The 14288-nt window shown below is 48.9% G+C and overlaps 2 protein-coding genes across 5 annotated transcripts in view; one reads left to right on the top strand and one right to left on the bottom strand.

Moving 5' to 3' along the window:
• RRBP1 (ribosome binding protein 1) overlaps positions 1–4730 on the top strand; it is a 76447-nt gene extending 71717 nt beyond the window's left edge. For 2 of the 4 annotated variants that reach the window (XM_080684683.1, XM_080684681.1), the window contains 6 exons: positions 121–204; positions 1857–1961; positions 2743–2826; positions 3052–3144; positions 3555–3698; positions 4162–4729. In XM_080684683.1, the coding sequence (XP_080540809.1) occupies positions 121–204; positions 1857–1961; positions 2743–2826; positions 3052–3144; positions 3555–3698; positions 4162–4200 (549 nt within the window). In that variant the 3' untranslated portion in view covers positions 4201–4729. Of the gene's footprint in view, positions 1–120; positions 205–1856; positions 1962–2742; positions 2827–3051; positions 3145–3554; positions 3699–4161 lie in introns of all 4 variants that reach the window. The other 2 variants (XM_080684682.1, XM_080684684.1) reach the window with 2 other exon arrangements.
• A 4327-nt stretch (positions 4731–9057) lies between these two features.
• Positions 9058–14288, bottom strand: part of DSTN (destrin, actin depolymerizing factor) — a 54012-nt gene continuing 48781 nt past the window's right edge. The window contains exons 3-4 of the mRNA XM_080683687.1: positions 12549–12625; positions 9058–10289 (exon numbers count right to left, since the gene is read on the bottom strand). Coding sequence (XP_080539813.1) covers positions 10180–10289; positions 12549–12625 — 187 coding nt within the window. The 3' untranslated portion in view covers positions 9058–10179. The remainder of the gene's footprint in view (positions 10290–12548; positions 12626–14288) is intronic.

Genomic DNA, 14288 nt, shown 5'->3' with positions numbered 1-14288 from the left:
GCTCTTAAGGCTCTGGGTTACAGGGATGTAGCAGATTGTGTTTAGGTGTTAACTCACAGGCGCTGGTTTTCTCTTCTCTATCCTTTGCCCCCATCACCTGGGTCTGTTTTACTTCTCAAGTTGAGGCAACTTTTATTAGAATCTCAATCTCAGCTGGATGCAGCCAAGAGTGAAGCCCAGAAACAGAGCAATGAGCTTGCCCTGGTGAGTGAACATGGGGTGGGACAGCGGCGTGAGATGTGGAGGGTTTGTGGGTGTGTATGTGTGAGATTAATTTCCAGTCCCGCTTTTACATCCTGTCAAAGGTGATGGGGCCATGTGCACCAGTTTGGTGTTTGGGCCTGGCTTTGATTGGGCTGTGCTTAAGGGCTCCTTGCACATTTGCTCAGACCTCTAAGCTGGGCCTGTGGCTGCTGGGACCAGTATGCTCAGGCCCCACTTCCCATGTCTCCTGGGCCAGGGCTGGGTGTTCAGGGAGGTTTGCCCCTGAGTCCAGTGCCACCTGGAGCTTCTGGGCTTGACTTGTCTGCCCCTGGGGCTGTCAGCACAGGCCTTGCCCTCTGTGGGACTTCAGACCTTTTCTCACTGCAGCAGAGGCCGAGACCAGTTCTGTCTAGCCCGTGGCTGGGAGGCCTCTGTGCCTGGCAGTAGAAGCAGACTTACAGAGCTCCCTGTGTGCACTTGGCTTCTGGGCCCTCCCAGTTTTCAGTGTTGGTGTCTGATCACAGTCTCCGCTCCCTGTCAGCCCAGCCTTACAGAGGCAAGCCCACTGGTCCCAATACCAGCTCCAGGGCTGGGGCTGCAAATAGCAGCCTGTAAGGTCATAGGCATATGGTGTTATCTGCATGGTCGTTTTAATAATTCTGAACCAGTTGACAGAAATTGGGATATGTTGAACACAAATGGATGTCTGGGTTTCTGTGAGGGGACCAGTCTCATGCATGGGCTGCCATTCTCACAGCAGCATCTGCTGAGCTTGCAAGCCCCTGCATGGTGCACATGCTCCTGACTCCCTGGGGGCCTTACCTGGGACTATCACACCAGAGAGTGGGTGTCATCCAGACTGAGTTACCTCCTGAGCCCAAGGAGCACTTCCTAAAGCAAGATCTGGGTGATAGGCTCCCGGGGCACTGCCTAGGCTGGGGGCACGTGTGGAGCAGACACCCCTGAGTGCTCATCATTAGCCCAGGCAGTTTGGCTTCTGCCTTTAGGGGTTGTTGGGAGGAAGGGAAGGAAGCCAGGGAGCAGGGCCCACACTTGGGGTGTCTGAGACCACCCATGTCTTCTGGAGAGCTTGGCCAAGGGCCCACCCAGACCCCTTAACTGGAACCTTTATCTGAACTTCAGGGGTGATGATGCTGTTGCCTCTTCAGATCTGAGTGCAATGGTCTGAGGGCTTGGGGATCACTAATGTGTCATTTGCCCCCAGCAGTGGAATTCAGGGGTAGGGGAACCTTATTAGACAAGTGTCCTCTCGTAATCTCTTCCAGACCCCATTAAAGGCTCTGAACAGTGGTCTATGTCTAGAAGGAATCCAGGACGTAGGCAGTGTGATGCATGCTGAACCTGTCAGCACCTCTCACTCCCTTTTGAGTTCCTCCGCTGTGTGTGTCTTGTGTCCACCAGGGGTCATCTTGCTCCCGGGGAGGGTTTTGTGCCGGCTGGTCTTGGAGCAGAACACATGGGTCAGGCCAGCCCAGGCCCCTCATTGGTTACAGGTCACAGTAACCAAGTGCCCTGAGGGGCTTTGGCTGTTGAGAGCATCTGCGGCCCTCCCAAGGGGGTTCTGTATGTGTGTGCAATGTAGGCGTGCATCCGGCTGGGCATTTGCACAAACCCACCCCTCCCTGTTTCAGGTCAGGCAGCAGTTGAGTGAGATGAAGAGCCACGTAGAGGATGGTGACGTAGCTGGGTCTCCAGAGGCCCCCCCAGCAGAGCAGGACCCTGTCGAGGTTAGGGCGGTGAGCTGGTCCTCAGATGTCTGTCACTAACCACCCCCGGGCTCCTCCACCCCAGTTGGAGTGCAGGGACAGTAGGCCTCTGTTCTGGCTAAACACTCACTACTTGCAGCCTCCACTGCCTGCCCTCCCACCCTCTGCCCCAATACTCGGGAGTGGGTCATCCAGGCCTGAGGAAGCTGCAGAGCAGGTGAATGGCAGGGAAGGTGTCCAGGCGGGGTGTTAGAGGCTTGATCCTAACAACATGTGCAGAGGGGGATGGAAGAGGGAGAAGCCGGGCCTGTGATTAGGGTCTGATCTCCCACTGTGGCCCTTGCTGAGGCATCACTAGCAGGGTGCTTGCTCTCCAACTTTTGACCCAAGTAGGTGCTGCCAAGAGCCCTCACCAGGAGGCAGGGGCCTATCACCAGAGTGGCAGTGGGCTGGTTGCTAGATGGGGAGACCGCTGTGGGGCGGGGCTTGCCCAGTGGCTCTGAGGCATCCTTGTCTGTGGGCCTCATTAAAGGTCAGCAGAGGTCCCACCAGCATCTCCCTTGAGCCACATCAGCTTTTGTACCCAGAGGCTAAGGCACCATGTCCCTATAAGGGGGAGCTTTGGAATCAACTTGGTTGGCTGGCTGGTGGGCAAAGGCCACTCTGAGCTGGGCAGAGGCAGGGAGAGGCAGCAACACTAGAAGCAGCTTAGAAGGTGGAGCCTCCAGGTCTCAACCTTCCCAGTAGTCCTGGGCTCCCAAGCGGGTCCTTCACCAGGTTCCCAAAGGATGTTTGGGGTGTTTCCACACAGCTGAAGACGCAGTTGGAGCGGACAGAAGCCATCCTGGAAGACGAGCAGACGCAGCGGCAGAAGCTCACAGCTGAATTTGAGGAGGTGAGGCCCTGCCTGGGGGTCCTGAGCCATCAGCTGTGTTGGGGATGGTGCAGGGTCCTACCCTTGGGGCTGTTGCTTTGCAGTTCGTCACCTGCCTCATGTCCACAGGCTGGAACTGTTGTCCCATCATGCTGGGTGCCCTTCCATCCCAAGTGGGCTAGTTGAGGGTTTGTGAGGCGACTCCCCAGCCCCATGCCGTAAGCCCTCTGCCCCTTCTCTGCCAAGGCTCAGAATGCAGCATGCCGGCTACAGGAGGAATTGGAGAAGCTCCGTGCCAGCGCCTTGGACGAAGCAGCAGAGGCAGCCACACAGTTGAAGGTAGAAGGACAGCTCTGCTCAAGGCTTGAGCAGAGCCAGCTCTGGGCACTGGCTTCCCATTGTCACCACCTGGAGCAGGAATGGGAGAGGAGCCATCCTGCGGCCCCTTGGGCAGATGCAGCCTAACTTGGTCGTTGCGGGTAGTCCCTAAGCCTCCAGTGTCATATATGCCAGCCACTAGTCACTGTGGCTATTTAAATGAAACACAATCTGAAGTTCAGTTCCTCAGTCACAGTGGCCATATTGCACGTGTTTAGCAGCCACCACAGCTGGCAGTGCTGGTAGATAGGCACAGGCCTAACGGTAACCTGTCAGCTCCCGATCATCACTGCCGGTCTGGTGAGCAGGAGACAGCATCCTCCTACCTCCCCAATGTGCAGGCTGATCCCCTTCAACCCTCTGATCCATAGGAGAGACTAGAAAAAGAGAAGAAGTTAACGAGTGACCTGGGACGTGCAGCCACCAAATTACAGGGGCTTTTGAAGACAACCCAGGAGCAGCTGGCAAAGGAGAAAGAGACAGTGAAGAAGTTGCAGGAGCAGCTGGACAAATCAGTGAGTGTCCTGGCCATGCAGGGCCACTGGCTCTCAAGGGCTGCTGGGAAGGGTTGGGCCTGGTGCTGGAGGCCCAGGACTCCTGGATGCAGGACCAAAAGGAGTCACAGACTTGGGGCAGAAGGCTTGAGGACAGACTTCTGAAGGCAGCATCAGGATGCGCAGCACCCATGGGTCTTTGTTGAGAATCAGTCTGTCACACACACACATACCCACACACACCCCACTGCCAGACTAAGGCCTGTGGGATCAGGGTCCTCACCAAACTTGGAACCCTCAGCTCCCACAAACCCTGAGTCATCTCTGCCAGCCCCAGGAGTCAGCTCTGGTTCTCTGATGTGCTGGGTATTCTCCGAAGGGCGTGGAGGGTTAAGGCAGGGGAACTGGAGGTCCCTAGGGGTTGGGGTGATCATTCTTGGCTCCTTGGCCCTAATCTCACCCTCCCTCTTCCCTTTGTTCACAGGACGATGGTAGCAGCTCAAAGGAGGGCACCTCTGTCTGAGTCTCCTCTGGAAAAAGAAGTTACTGTTCAACTTACCAAAATGCCTTATACATTCCTTAAAAATACACAAACCAACACAGCGTTATCCAGGCCCAACTCCAGTGGCTCTGAGAGAAGCCATTAGAGACAGTCTCTTAGAACCACAGAATTAGATCTTCCAGAACCCCCGTTTGTAAAAGAACCTGTCACATTCGATAAACACTATTCCCCAGGACGAGCCCTGGACCACCACAGAGCAGACACCAAAGCCCTTATCAGCTGTGACAGACCCCGGGTGTGTGCTGGGGAGGCCGGGACCTCTGGCTGTCTGTATGTCGAGATCAGTGCAATTGTTTTGTCTTTCAGTGGGTCGGGGGCCGGGGGCCGGGAGGCGGGCAGACCAGGTGGTGAGTCTCAAATGCTGTGGCACAGACTGGAGGGGCCCAGCCCAGCCAGGCAGCAGCCCCTCACCCCTGGAAGAAGTTGCCAACCAGAACTGATATGTGACCTCCTGGATGTTATACCATTAAAACCAACATTGTTGCCCGGCACTGCGGTTTCGTCTGCTCTTCTGCTGGGTCTTCCATGCTGGCTCTGGGCCTGGACTGAGGAATGAAGAGGGGCTGGATCCCTTAGGAGAGAGCAAGTGTGGTTCTTGGTTTCTCTGAAGTCAGAGATTGGCAGCTCGGCCTAAAGTGGGGATGAAATGCATTGCTTCCTGGTCCCCAGCACTTTTCCCCATCGTGCCTCCCAGGCCGCAGTGTCCACCAGGCAGGAGGAGCAGGCCCTGGATGCCAGGTGGCCAGATGCATTGACTGTGGTCCCCACCCTTGAGGATCTGAGGTTACCTGAGCAGGGCTGCTGTGTGCTATGAGCTCTGAGTGATTAAGAGGGTCTCTGTCCTTCTGGCTGGGGCTTGGACAAAACATCCATGCCTCAGGAGGGGCAGATCAGGGCTGGAGCATCCAGCTGAGACTTCCTGGGATCCTCACAACCCTGTGTCCTTTGTGGCCCCAGACAGCATGGTCCAGAAAACCACTGGGCCAAGAGGTGTGTCGGAGACTGTAAGAAATAGGAACCTGGAGCTTGAGCAAAAAAATGGATTTAGAGGCTGAATCACAGGAGGGGTTGAAATACCCCAGGATTGGAAGGTGAAACTGAACAGCCTGGGTTCTTGGAGGCCGATGTCAGCTGTTCTGTTAAGGGGCTGCCCGAACCAAGCACTACCCAAACCAAGCACTACCCATGTCCATCTCCTAACCCTCAGCATTCTGGGAGGGGGTCTCATTGGCTGGGGAGTGAGGACTTGGATGGCTGAGGGGATGGTGGGCTCCCAAGGAAAGACAACCTTTCGGCTGGTGGGTTAGACTCCTCTGGTATGGTTGTCATGAGAACCTCAAGACCTTGGGAAATATTGCACTGTGTATCCTTTCACTGCCTTCAGCCCCCACACTTTGAGCATCTGCCAGGAGCCGGACAGTGCTGATCTTAACCTGCATGCCAAGTCGTGGTCCCAGCTCTCCTGGAGCACCTGGTCAGTGGGCCACCTCCCTGTGCTGTATGGTGGTGTGTGTTGCAGTCATACTGGGAACAGGGAGCTGGAAATTCTGGGAACGTTTCCCAGAGAAGTGAGCCTAAGCTGGAGTAGGAGTCAACCAGACCAGAAGGCATTTGTCAGGGGAAGGAAGGAAAGGGTTCAGGCTGAGGGGACAGATTACAATTTGGACAGGCAGGGCCGTAAGTAGAAGCCACCTAGGTTTTTTAGACAAGGGAAGACAATTGTACATATTCTAAAACTTGGGGCTGAAGCGGAGGGGAGCCCATGGGACTTGGGACATGGATGTCATGGCTCCTGGCCAGGAGACTGAGCAGGAAGAAGTGATCATTATTAATACCTACCACCCTCTGGCTCTCTGGTGAATCTTGCAGTTCCCATGGGAGGTGAACCTTTCATTTTTGCAAACAATCCCAATGAAAAGAAGGTAGCTCACCAAGTAAAAGGTTACAACAAATCCATCTCTAATGCTTGGCAGTGCATCACGCAGTCTGGGGGTCGTTTGGAGGGAGAATGCCATCTGGCATGTTCAGACCCTCATGAAGAATGGCACTGAGCCCCACGAACCTGTGGCCCCTCACACTACTTTCTGTGTGCCCTGTGCCGCAGGAGCAGGGGCTTAGCACAGGAGGGCTGGCCCTGTGCGGCACAACTCGTCCTCCCACCTTATGTTTCTGCCGTGGGCCTGGGGGCCTGCATTTCCATTAAGTTCCCCACCCTGCCTCACTGAGTGCAGAACTGAGAACTCCTATGCCGGGCAGATGTCCTCTGAAGGCACAGGAATGGGAGAACCTCAGGGAAAGGAAAGGTACAAGAAACCCTGGGGGTACCAAATGGCTGCTTTTGGGTTCTGGTTACTCCCTGTTCCCTTCTCAGACCATCTAGTGGGGACCCAGTGTCTGCCTGTGAGGAGGAGGTAAAAGTGCAGAGTGTGGGGCCCTGTGAGACTCAGGAAAATGTTACCTGGGGCTCAAGCTCTGAGGGCCCATCATCAGGGCTTCTTCCCTCCAACCCAGCAAGGACTGAGCAGCCCCGAGGCCCAGCAGTGGCATCTCCCAGGCCAGCAGAGGGAGCCCAAGTTTGCCAGGCAACCTGCCAGGCTTCATTCGGGCCTTGTTGCTAGGGCTGTTCCTGGGCAAGGCTTCATCAGTCTGGGGAAGGAGAAAAGAGACAATCAGGAAGGTATGGGAGCAGATTGCAGCATAAGAGGCTGACAGGCCCCTGGTGTCCCACCATATGGAACTGACATGTGGGAGCCTGGCTCATTGTCCTGGCCACTGTCTTGTCTTGGCCTCCAAGTACAGTGCGACACCCCTACAGCACAGGACCCCTGGCTTTGTGTAGTCACTTGGAGTGGAGGCAGGAATCACCCAGGCTGGGTTGGAGCATTTGCCAACTAAAAGGCACTGGCTGGCCTGCTAACAGGAAGCACTCCTCTCCCAGAGCCTGGCTTCTGAGGCCATGGCCTGGGCACAGTGCTATTGCTCATCTAGACGAGCGGTTTTCAACCTTTCTCATCCCCTGGTACACATACACTAATTCCTAAAACTGCAGCACACCAAAAAAAAGATTTTTGATGACCTGACAAAAATAGGTATAATTTTGATTCATACACACCAGATGGCTGTTGTCATTTTTTTACAATCTAAGGGAAAGAGGTCAGTGCCCCCAAATAAGTAGCATTATAAAAATTCTTGGAGCACAGGTTGAAAATCACTTAGACCACCAACAAGCAGAGCTGGGACTAGACACACTCCACAAATGCCTTCTCTCTGAGCCTCTTTCAGATTTGGGTTTAACAAGATTCAAAGCCCAAAAGAATTGTTTTCCTTCCCAGTTAAAATCATATTCATGGCACTGAATAAGATCTAACCTTACAAATCCAGGTTAGAAATGAAGAACTCTCCAGGGATTCAAGGGGAAGCACTAAGGACCAGAAAACAAGAGACCCTAGTTGCCCTGGTTCTGCTACTCATGAGTTGTGTGACCTTAGGCAAGTTATTTGACCTCAGGCTGGCTTCTGAGGGCATTGGCTACAGGCTGGGTAAGTCCCCTTTCTGCTACCCTTCTAGAACTGCACGGAGCCCAAGGACCGCCATGACCAGCCAAACAGCTCAAATTATACGTGAGCCTGGCTCCTGGAACCCGCCCCACCACAATGCAATTAATGGTCCTTTTACCAGAGCTTGGTTTGAAGACTTTTATTTCAGAAATGCCCCAAATCATGAGAAAGTGATGTATGTGTCCTTGGACATATCTAGTCTCTGACAGTTCAAATAACAACAAAACAGTCAAGAACCAGAAGCTGTACTTCCTGTGTGTTGACCAAGCCAGCACTGTGGGCAGTTCTGCAAAAGAAACCACTCAAGCCTAATTCTATTACTCAAGTCATTGTGTTTACTGTTTTCTCAGATTAATGTTCTCTGAAATAACAAACTTCAGTCAAATTCTGTATTTCTATTAGTACTGGCTTTATCTGCTGCCAATAGAAATTAGGGCAAAAGACTACTCACTGGATAAACCCTAAGCTTTCCACACACATGTCATGTGTTGACTCTTGAAAAAATGTAAATATGTTTGCTGAAAGCAGATTAAGTACACTGCAGTTTTATTATTACCAATATCAACTAAGGTTCCAAACTCTAGCATCAGAATGACCTGTAATGCTTCTTTAGCAGGATAACTAACGTCTTCCAATTTCTGGAGTAAGAGTCAAGTGTTGGTAGATGTTTACATTATATATCTCTGCACACTGCTTGAAATTCTTGCCATAGCATGCATCACACACAGATGCACACCTACGCAGAGTGGTGGTTAAACCAAGTTGTATCGCATGTCCAAGCTAAAACCACAGAAAATACTTTCTAAAACTCCTTGACCAAATATCTGGTTCTAGCTACATGGCTGATTCCTGACTAGGCCAACCTTGGGCCTGCAATGCTTCTCAAGAGGCCTGTTAATATACACAGTCACTAAAAGCACTGCAAATAGCAAAACAAGAAATTCGGGATGAAAGAATGACAAGCAGCTTATCAGTAAACCAGTAACCAGCACTATTTTCTAGACAATTATGAACAGTATTTTAATTAAAGCCTTTTCTTGCACCTCAAATAAATCAAAGGAGATAAAAGCCTGATATTTGGATAAACATTTGGAATAAGAAAGATTCCCAACTTTTACACCAACTTTCTCATTTTTTAAGAAGAGGGAGCTGTGATCTTAACTGTAATTGTCCGAAATACTCAAACCTCCATAACTTGCCCCATATATGGAAGACAATTTCCTTTATACCCAACTCAAATGTGAATAATTACACAAGAGAATAAGTTAAAAATGCTTCCTTTATTACATAAAGCCAATACAGCTATTTTAAGTTCAACTGTTTATGCATCTCTATATTCAAAGTGTTACGTCTGTGATGTTAAGACAATCATTTCCAAGTGTCATCAGGTAGCAGTTTTCTATGGGTGTCATCTTTTGTCATACCTGCTCCCCATTTCACATACAGTTGACAAACTGCTCTAGGAAATTAAGAAGTTCTCCCAGGCCCCAGAGTAATCATATACCTAATGTTCTTCCCCACCTTACTGTGCCAGAAACAAAGTTCTGAAGACACAAAGTTTTCACAAGTGTCCCAGCTTATCAATATACTGTTTTAGCGTTTTCATTAACAAAGTGGATTACAATGGAATGCTAATTTGCATCTTATCTGGTTGTTACAAGATATTGCACATTCTCCTAAGGACACATGATTCTCTAGATGCAAGGTCACTCTCAGAACAGTCTCCCATCTAGTAAGTGGAGAGCTCACCACAGGTGCAAGGAGTTGTTTCCTGTACTCCAACTACGTGCTTGAAATAGTGCTTTGCAAGATCAGCGCTGATTACTGGTATAAGCGTTCACAATTCTGAGACAGTCTTCATTACACATCTGGTAGAATTAAAAGACTGCCTGACTTAATCTTATTGTAGTTAGTGTATTAGTGTTATTACATGTGAGAATTATTTTCCATTATTCAGTTTCACTCAAGAGAGAATAAAGAATTTGGGCAAAAATTATAACCAGGTTATGACCAATTCTCTAAGCTAAAGAAACAAAGTAATTTCTGAAGTTAACAAATATGCAATAGTTCTCTTCATATGACCTTGCACTGTTTTGTGAACTGCATTATTAAAAAGGAGCTTAGCAAAAATCTTTACAAGCCAACTAACTCATCAAAACAGGCATTTGACCAATAAGAATTTAATTTCATACCAATAGAACTTTAGATTTTAGATTTATTTAGGGCCTTTTGCACATGTTTATAGAATATTTAGTTTACTCTAAAAGATGACAAGATAGCTCCCCCTCAGTGAGACTCTGGCCTAAACATATTTGCTTTACTTATATAGCAAGAGGATAACATTAAACATGGAAGCTTTTGATTTGTGGCACTGAACCATGAGCTACACAGGGCATCCTTCAAAAGCTACAATTAAGGATCCACCTAGCTTTTCAGCAATACAAGCCCGATTGAGGTCTTCTGGCCCATTTGCTTGACATTCGTGTTTTATGCCTACGGAGGAAAAATAACTCTATTTAGAATTATGGCAGTAGTTTACCTATTTCTCTAAGATAGCAAGCTGTCTTAAAAGACCAATTCCAATATGGATAGAAAAGCTGTGGTATACACAACAATATACTATACAGTAATGAGAATAAATAATCTATAACTACATGCATAAAAATGAATGACAAACAATGCTGACTGAAGCATACATTCTGGATAATTCTATTTATATAATACAAAATCAGCCAAAGCTATTTTATGCTGTTAGAAGCCAGAATATTGGTTATCCTTTGGATGAAAGAGTAAGTGGAAGTGGTGTGACTGGAAGGGGCAGGAGTGAGACTTCTGGGGTTACTGGTCATTAAATCTAGAAACAACAATTAGGTCAGTTTGTGAAAATTCATTTGAGTTCTACAATAATTTATGACATATGCTTTTTTAATAGATATGATGTACTTCAATAAAAAGTTAAAAAGCAAGTCTAGCAATATTTTTTAAAAATAAGTAAAAATATGATGTTTTGATTGCAGTTGATTTAGTCAACTGTGTTGAAGAGTAAAAATATTTACCAGTGGCATTCTTTTGTTCTACAAAGAATTCTATCACAATGGAAACTGTAAAATGTGTTACTAACTGCTTTCTCAGAAAAATTACATCACCACACTGAAGAATGAGCTCAATTATGGAATTATATACAGTAGCTTCTCTGTAATTAACAATCTTTTAAATACCAACATTGTTTCTGATTTTCCATAATTTTAAGACAATTTCTTAAGCTGCTGAAAGCATAACAGGTCAGCTAGCTTTTGGACCACTTATGACTGATTGGAGAAAACCAGTCATGGTTTCACTAGAAAAAGGTGACAAGGTGGCCATCTTTAATATGAACAGATCAAGTGTATGTAGCAATTCCTTTTACTGAAAGGCAATGCAGAATAAGGATGAGGAATCCACCCTGAATCCTTTCAATTACGTTGTGGAAGTGTTAGAGCTAAGGAGTTATGTTAAAAAACATCAGTTAACCAACTGGTGAACACAATTCTGGGGAATGGGCCAACATCAACTCGAAGGCATGGAGAACCTGCAAGGCCTGAACTACACAGCAGCAGGTTCCAGGAAAGAAAGCGAGAATGTTGCTTTCCTAAGTAAAACAAGTTAGGGCAAACCTGTTCAACTACAAGAACATAAAAGTCAGTCACAGTCAAATAAACAAAACAAAAACCACACTGGGCCAAGTCCTTATGACCTTGGCTCACCCAGCTGTTTGGAGCTCGCCATGGCAGGAAGGAGGTAGGGCAACCTCTGAGACTAAGCTCGCACAATCAAGATGATCTCATTCTGCAGCTGAGAGAATCAAGGCCCAGGAGATTTAGCAGTTTTGGTCAAGGTCACACAGCAGTTAGATGACAAGCTTAGCCCTCAATGCAGGCCTTTGGGCACTTGCCCCATGCTCTTTCCAGCATACCAACATCTCCTCCTGGCTGGAGACAGTATGGTCAGGCCATCTCATCAGGATCCCAATCACCCAGTGGGCAAGTCAAACATAACTGGCCAGCTCAAGGAGGGAACTTCCCTTTGGCTACAGATGAGTCAATTACCTAAAATTATACCATTCCAAAGTAAAGCTAGAGATAAAAGTATCCTTTTCCATTTATAAGCATTTCCTTTTTCACTTTATGTTAACTACAATGAAAGGCAAGAGCAGCCCAGCCAGTGTGACTCAGTGGTTGAGCATCGACCTATGAACCAGGTGGTCACGGTTCAATTCCTGGTCAGGCCACATGCCCAGGTTTCAGGCTCAATCCCCAGTGGGGGTGTGTGCAGGAGGTAGCTGATAAATGATTCTCATCAATGATGTTTCTCTCTCCTTCTCCCTTCCTCCCTGAAATCAATAAAAATATGTATTTTTAAAAAAGAGCGACTTTATCATTTAGTATGACCAATGTAAACCAATTAGTCTCCATGTGTTATGTGAAAAACTTGACAGCATCTCAAACGAGTTTAAAACCAGCTTGAATAAGTGATATACAATGTGGAGGGAATGAGGTTATTAAATATGGGCCATGCAGACCCAAAGTGACCAGCACAAGGTGGAGGACACACTGAAAACCAGGTTCAGCCTTCTGGGTTTTTTCTCAAAACCGTCAGTGCTTCCCTTCATGGCAAGGTTCTCCAAAGAAAATAAGGTGCTCCCTAGAAAAGATATAGCCCCATTTCAGGGGCTCACCATGCCTCTAAGTATTTGGAAGCAAATCTAGATCATACCTTGAAATTTCTTTTTAATTGCATCCTTGGAGCTCGCATAGATCATTTTACTTTTCAGAGGTGCTAGTTCTGGTGCCCTGGATAAAGAGATGCCAAAAATGAAAAAACTGATTTAGAGAAAGTACAATTTATATCGTGTTACACATTTATATCAGTAATGGGGAAGGGTCCTCAGACTATCCTGGGAGAGTTTTCCTAACTACACAATTTTTCTATGTCCCCACCTTCTTATAGAGAACTGTTGCAGGTGGCAAACACAGAATGGCTCAGGCTGACCAAGTGGGAAAAAAGTAGAGAACTACTGATTAAAAATCTTATTAATGGGCCCAGAATAAAAGAACCAATACTGACTGGATAATCCACTGTATTACTGAATTTGTTTTCTTTAGAATAAAAAAAAATTTTTTTATCAATAAAGGCTTGAGTTTAGGCTAATAACAACTTTTATATAAGACTACAGGGCCAGTGCACAAATTTGTGCACGGGTGGGGTCTGCCTGGCCTGGCCCCAATCAGGACGGATCAGGACAGGGCCTCTCGGGAGGAGGAGATGGCGGGAGGTTGGCCGGTTGGCCCGCCTGGATCAGGGCCTGATCAGGGCTGGGCCGCCTGGGGGAAGGGGCTGGGGGTGATTGGCCAGCTGGCCCTGCCCGATTGTGGTTGAGGGGCTGATTGGGGGGGGGGGGGGGGGCTGGCCATGGGGAGGGGCTGTGGACAGTGGGCGGGCTGGCTCTGCCCTGAATGGGGTGGGTGGGGGGTGTCAATAGGGGGGCAAGCGGCCTGGGGGAGGGGCCATGGGTGGTTGGCCGTTGGCCCTGCCTCTAATTGCAGTGGGGGGCCGATCTGGGGTGGGGCTGGGTGGGGGGAGGGGCTGTGGGCAGATCAGGATGGTAAGGGCCCATCGGGGGCGTGGCCAACTGGGGGGAGGGGCTGGAGCAGGTTGGCTGGCCAGCCTCACCCCCTATTGAGGTGGGATGGTGATCAGGGTGGTGGGGGCCCATTGGGGGCATGGCTGGCTGGGGGAGGGGCTGCATGAGGTTGGCTGGCCAGCCCTGCCCCCTATTGGGGTGGGGTGTGTGATCAGGGGTGTGGCAACCAGGGGGAGGGGCTACAGGAAGTTGGCCACCCAGCCCCACACCCTATTGGGGTGGGGGATGCTATCAGGGGCGGGCAGGCTGAGGGGAGGGGCTGCAGGTCTATTGTGGTGGGGCAGGCTATTGGGGGTGCAGCTGGCGGGGGGTGGGAGGGGTGGAGGAGGCGTTTGGCCGGCAGGCCCAGCTCTTGATCGGGGTGGGAGAGTCTGATCAGGGACAGGCCAGCAGTGGGGAGGGGCTGTGAGGTTGGCCGCCGGCCCCACTACCTGATCGGCCGGTTTGCTGGCCACAGTGGGCATCATAGTGACCGGTTGTTAGGTGATTATGGCCGTTATGGCAGCTGCCTTTATATACAGATAGATATAGATAGGTAGATAGGTAGATATATATAGATATTTAACCCCTTCTGGTTAGAAAAAGTTTTAAAGTACAGAGAAGTACAAAGAATAATCTGTAAATCAAGTATGTGCCACCCCAAATTAAGAAATGCTAGTAATATTAGTATTTTTGCTTCCCATTTTCATAAAAAAAAAATTATAAAAGTTCCTTTCTTACCCCTTTTATGTCTATTACAATAGCAAATTCTGACCACCTGACTACTTGTTTTCCATCTTAGTCTACCAATAAAACGTATCAGAAGGATTTCT

Source organism: Plecotus auritus (genome assembly GCF_963455305.1).
Source record: "Plecotus auritus genome assembly, chromosome: 8".
Lineage (NCBI taxonomy): Eukaryota > Metazoa > Chordata > Mammalia > Chiroptera > Vespertilionidae > Plecotus > Plecotus auritus.
The sequence above is the reverse complement of the archived record's forward strand: the minus strand, read 5'-3'. Positions and strand labels throughout refer to the sequence as shown.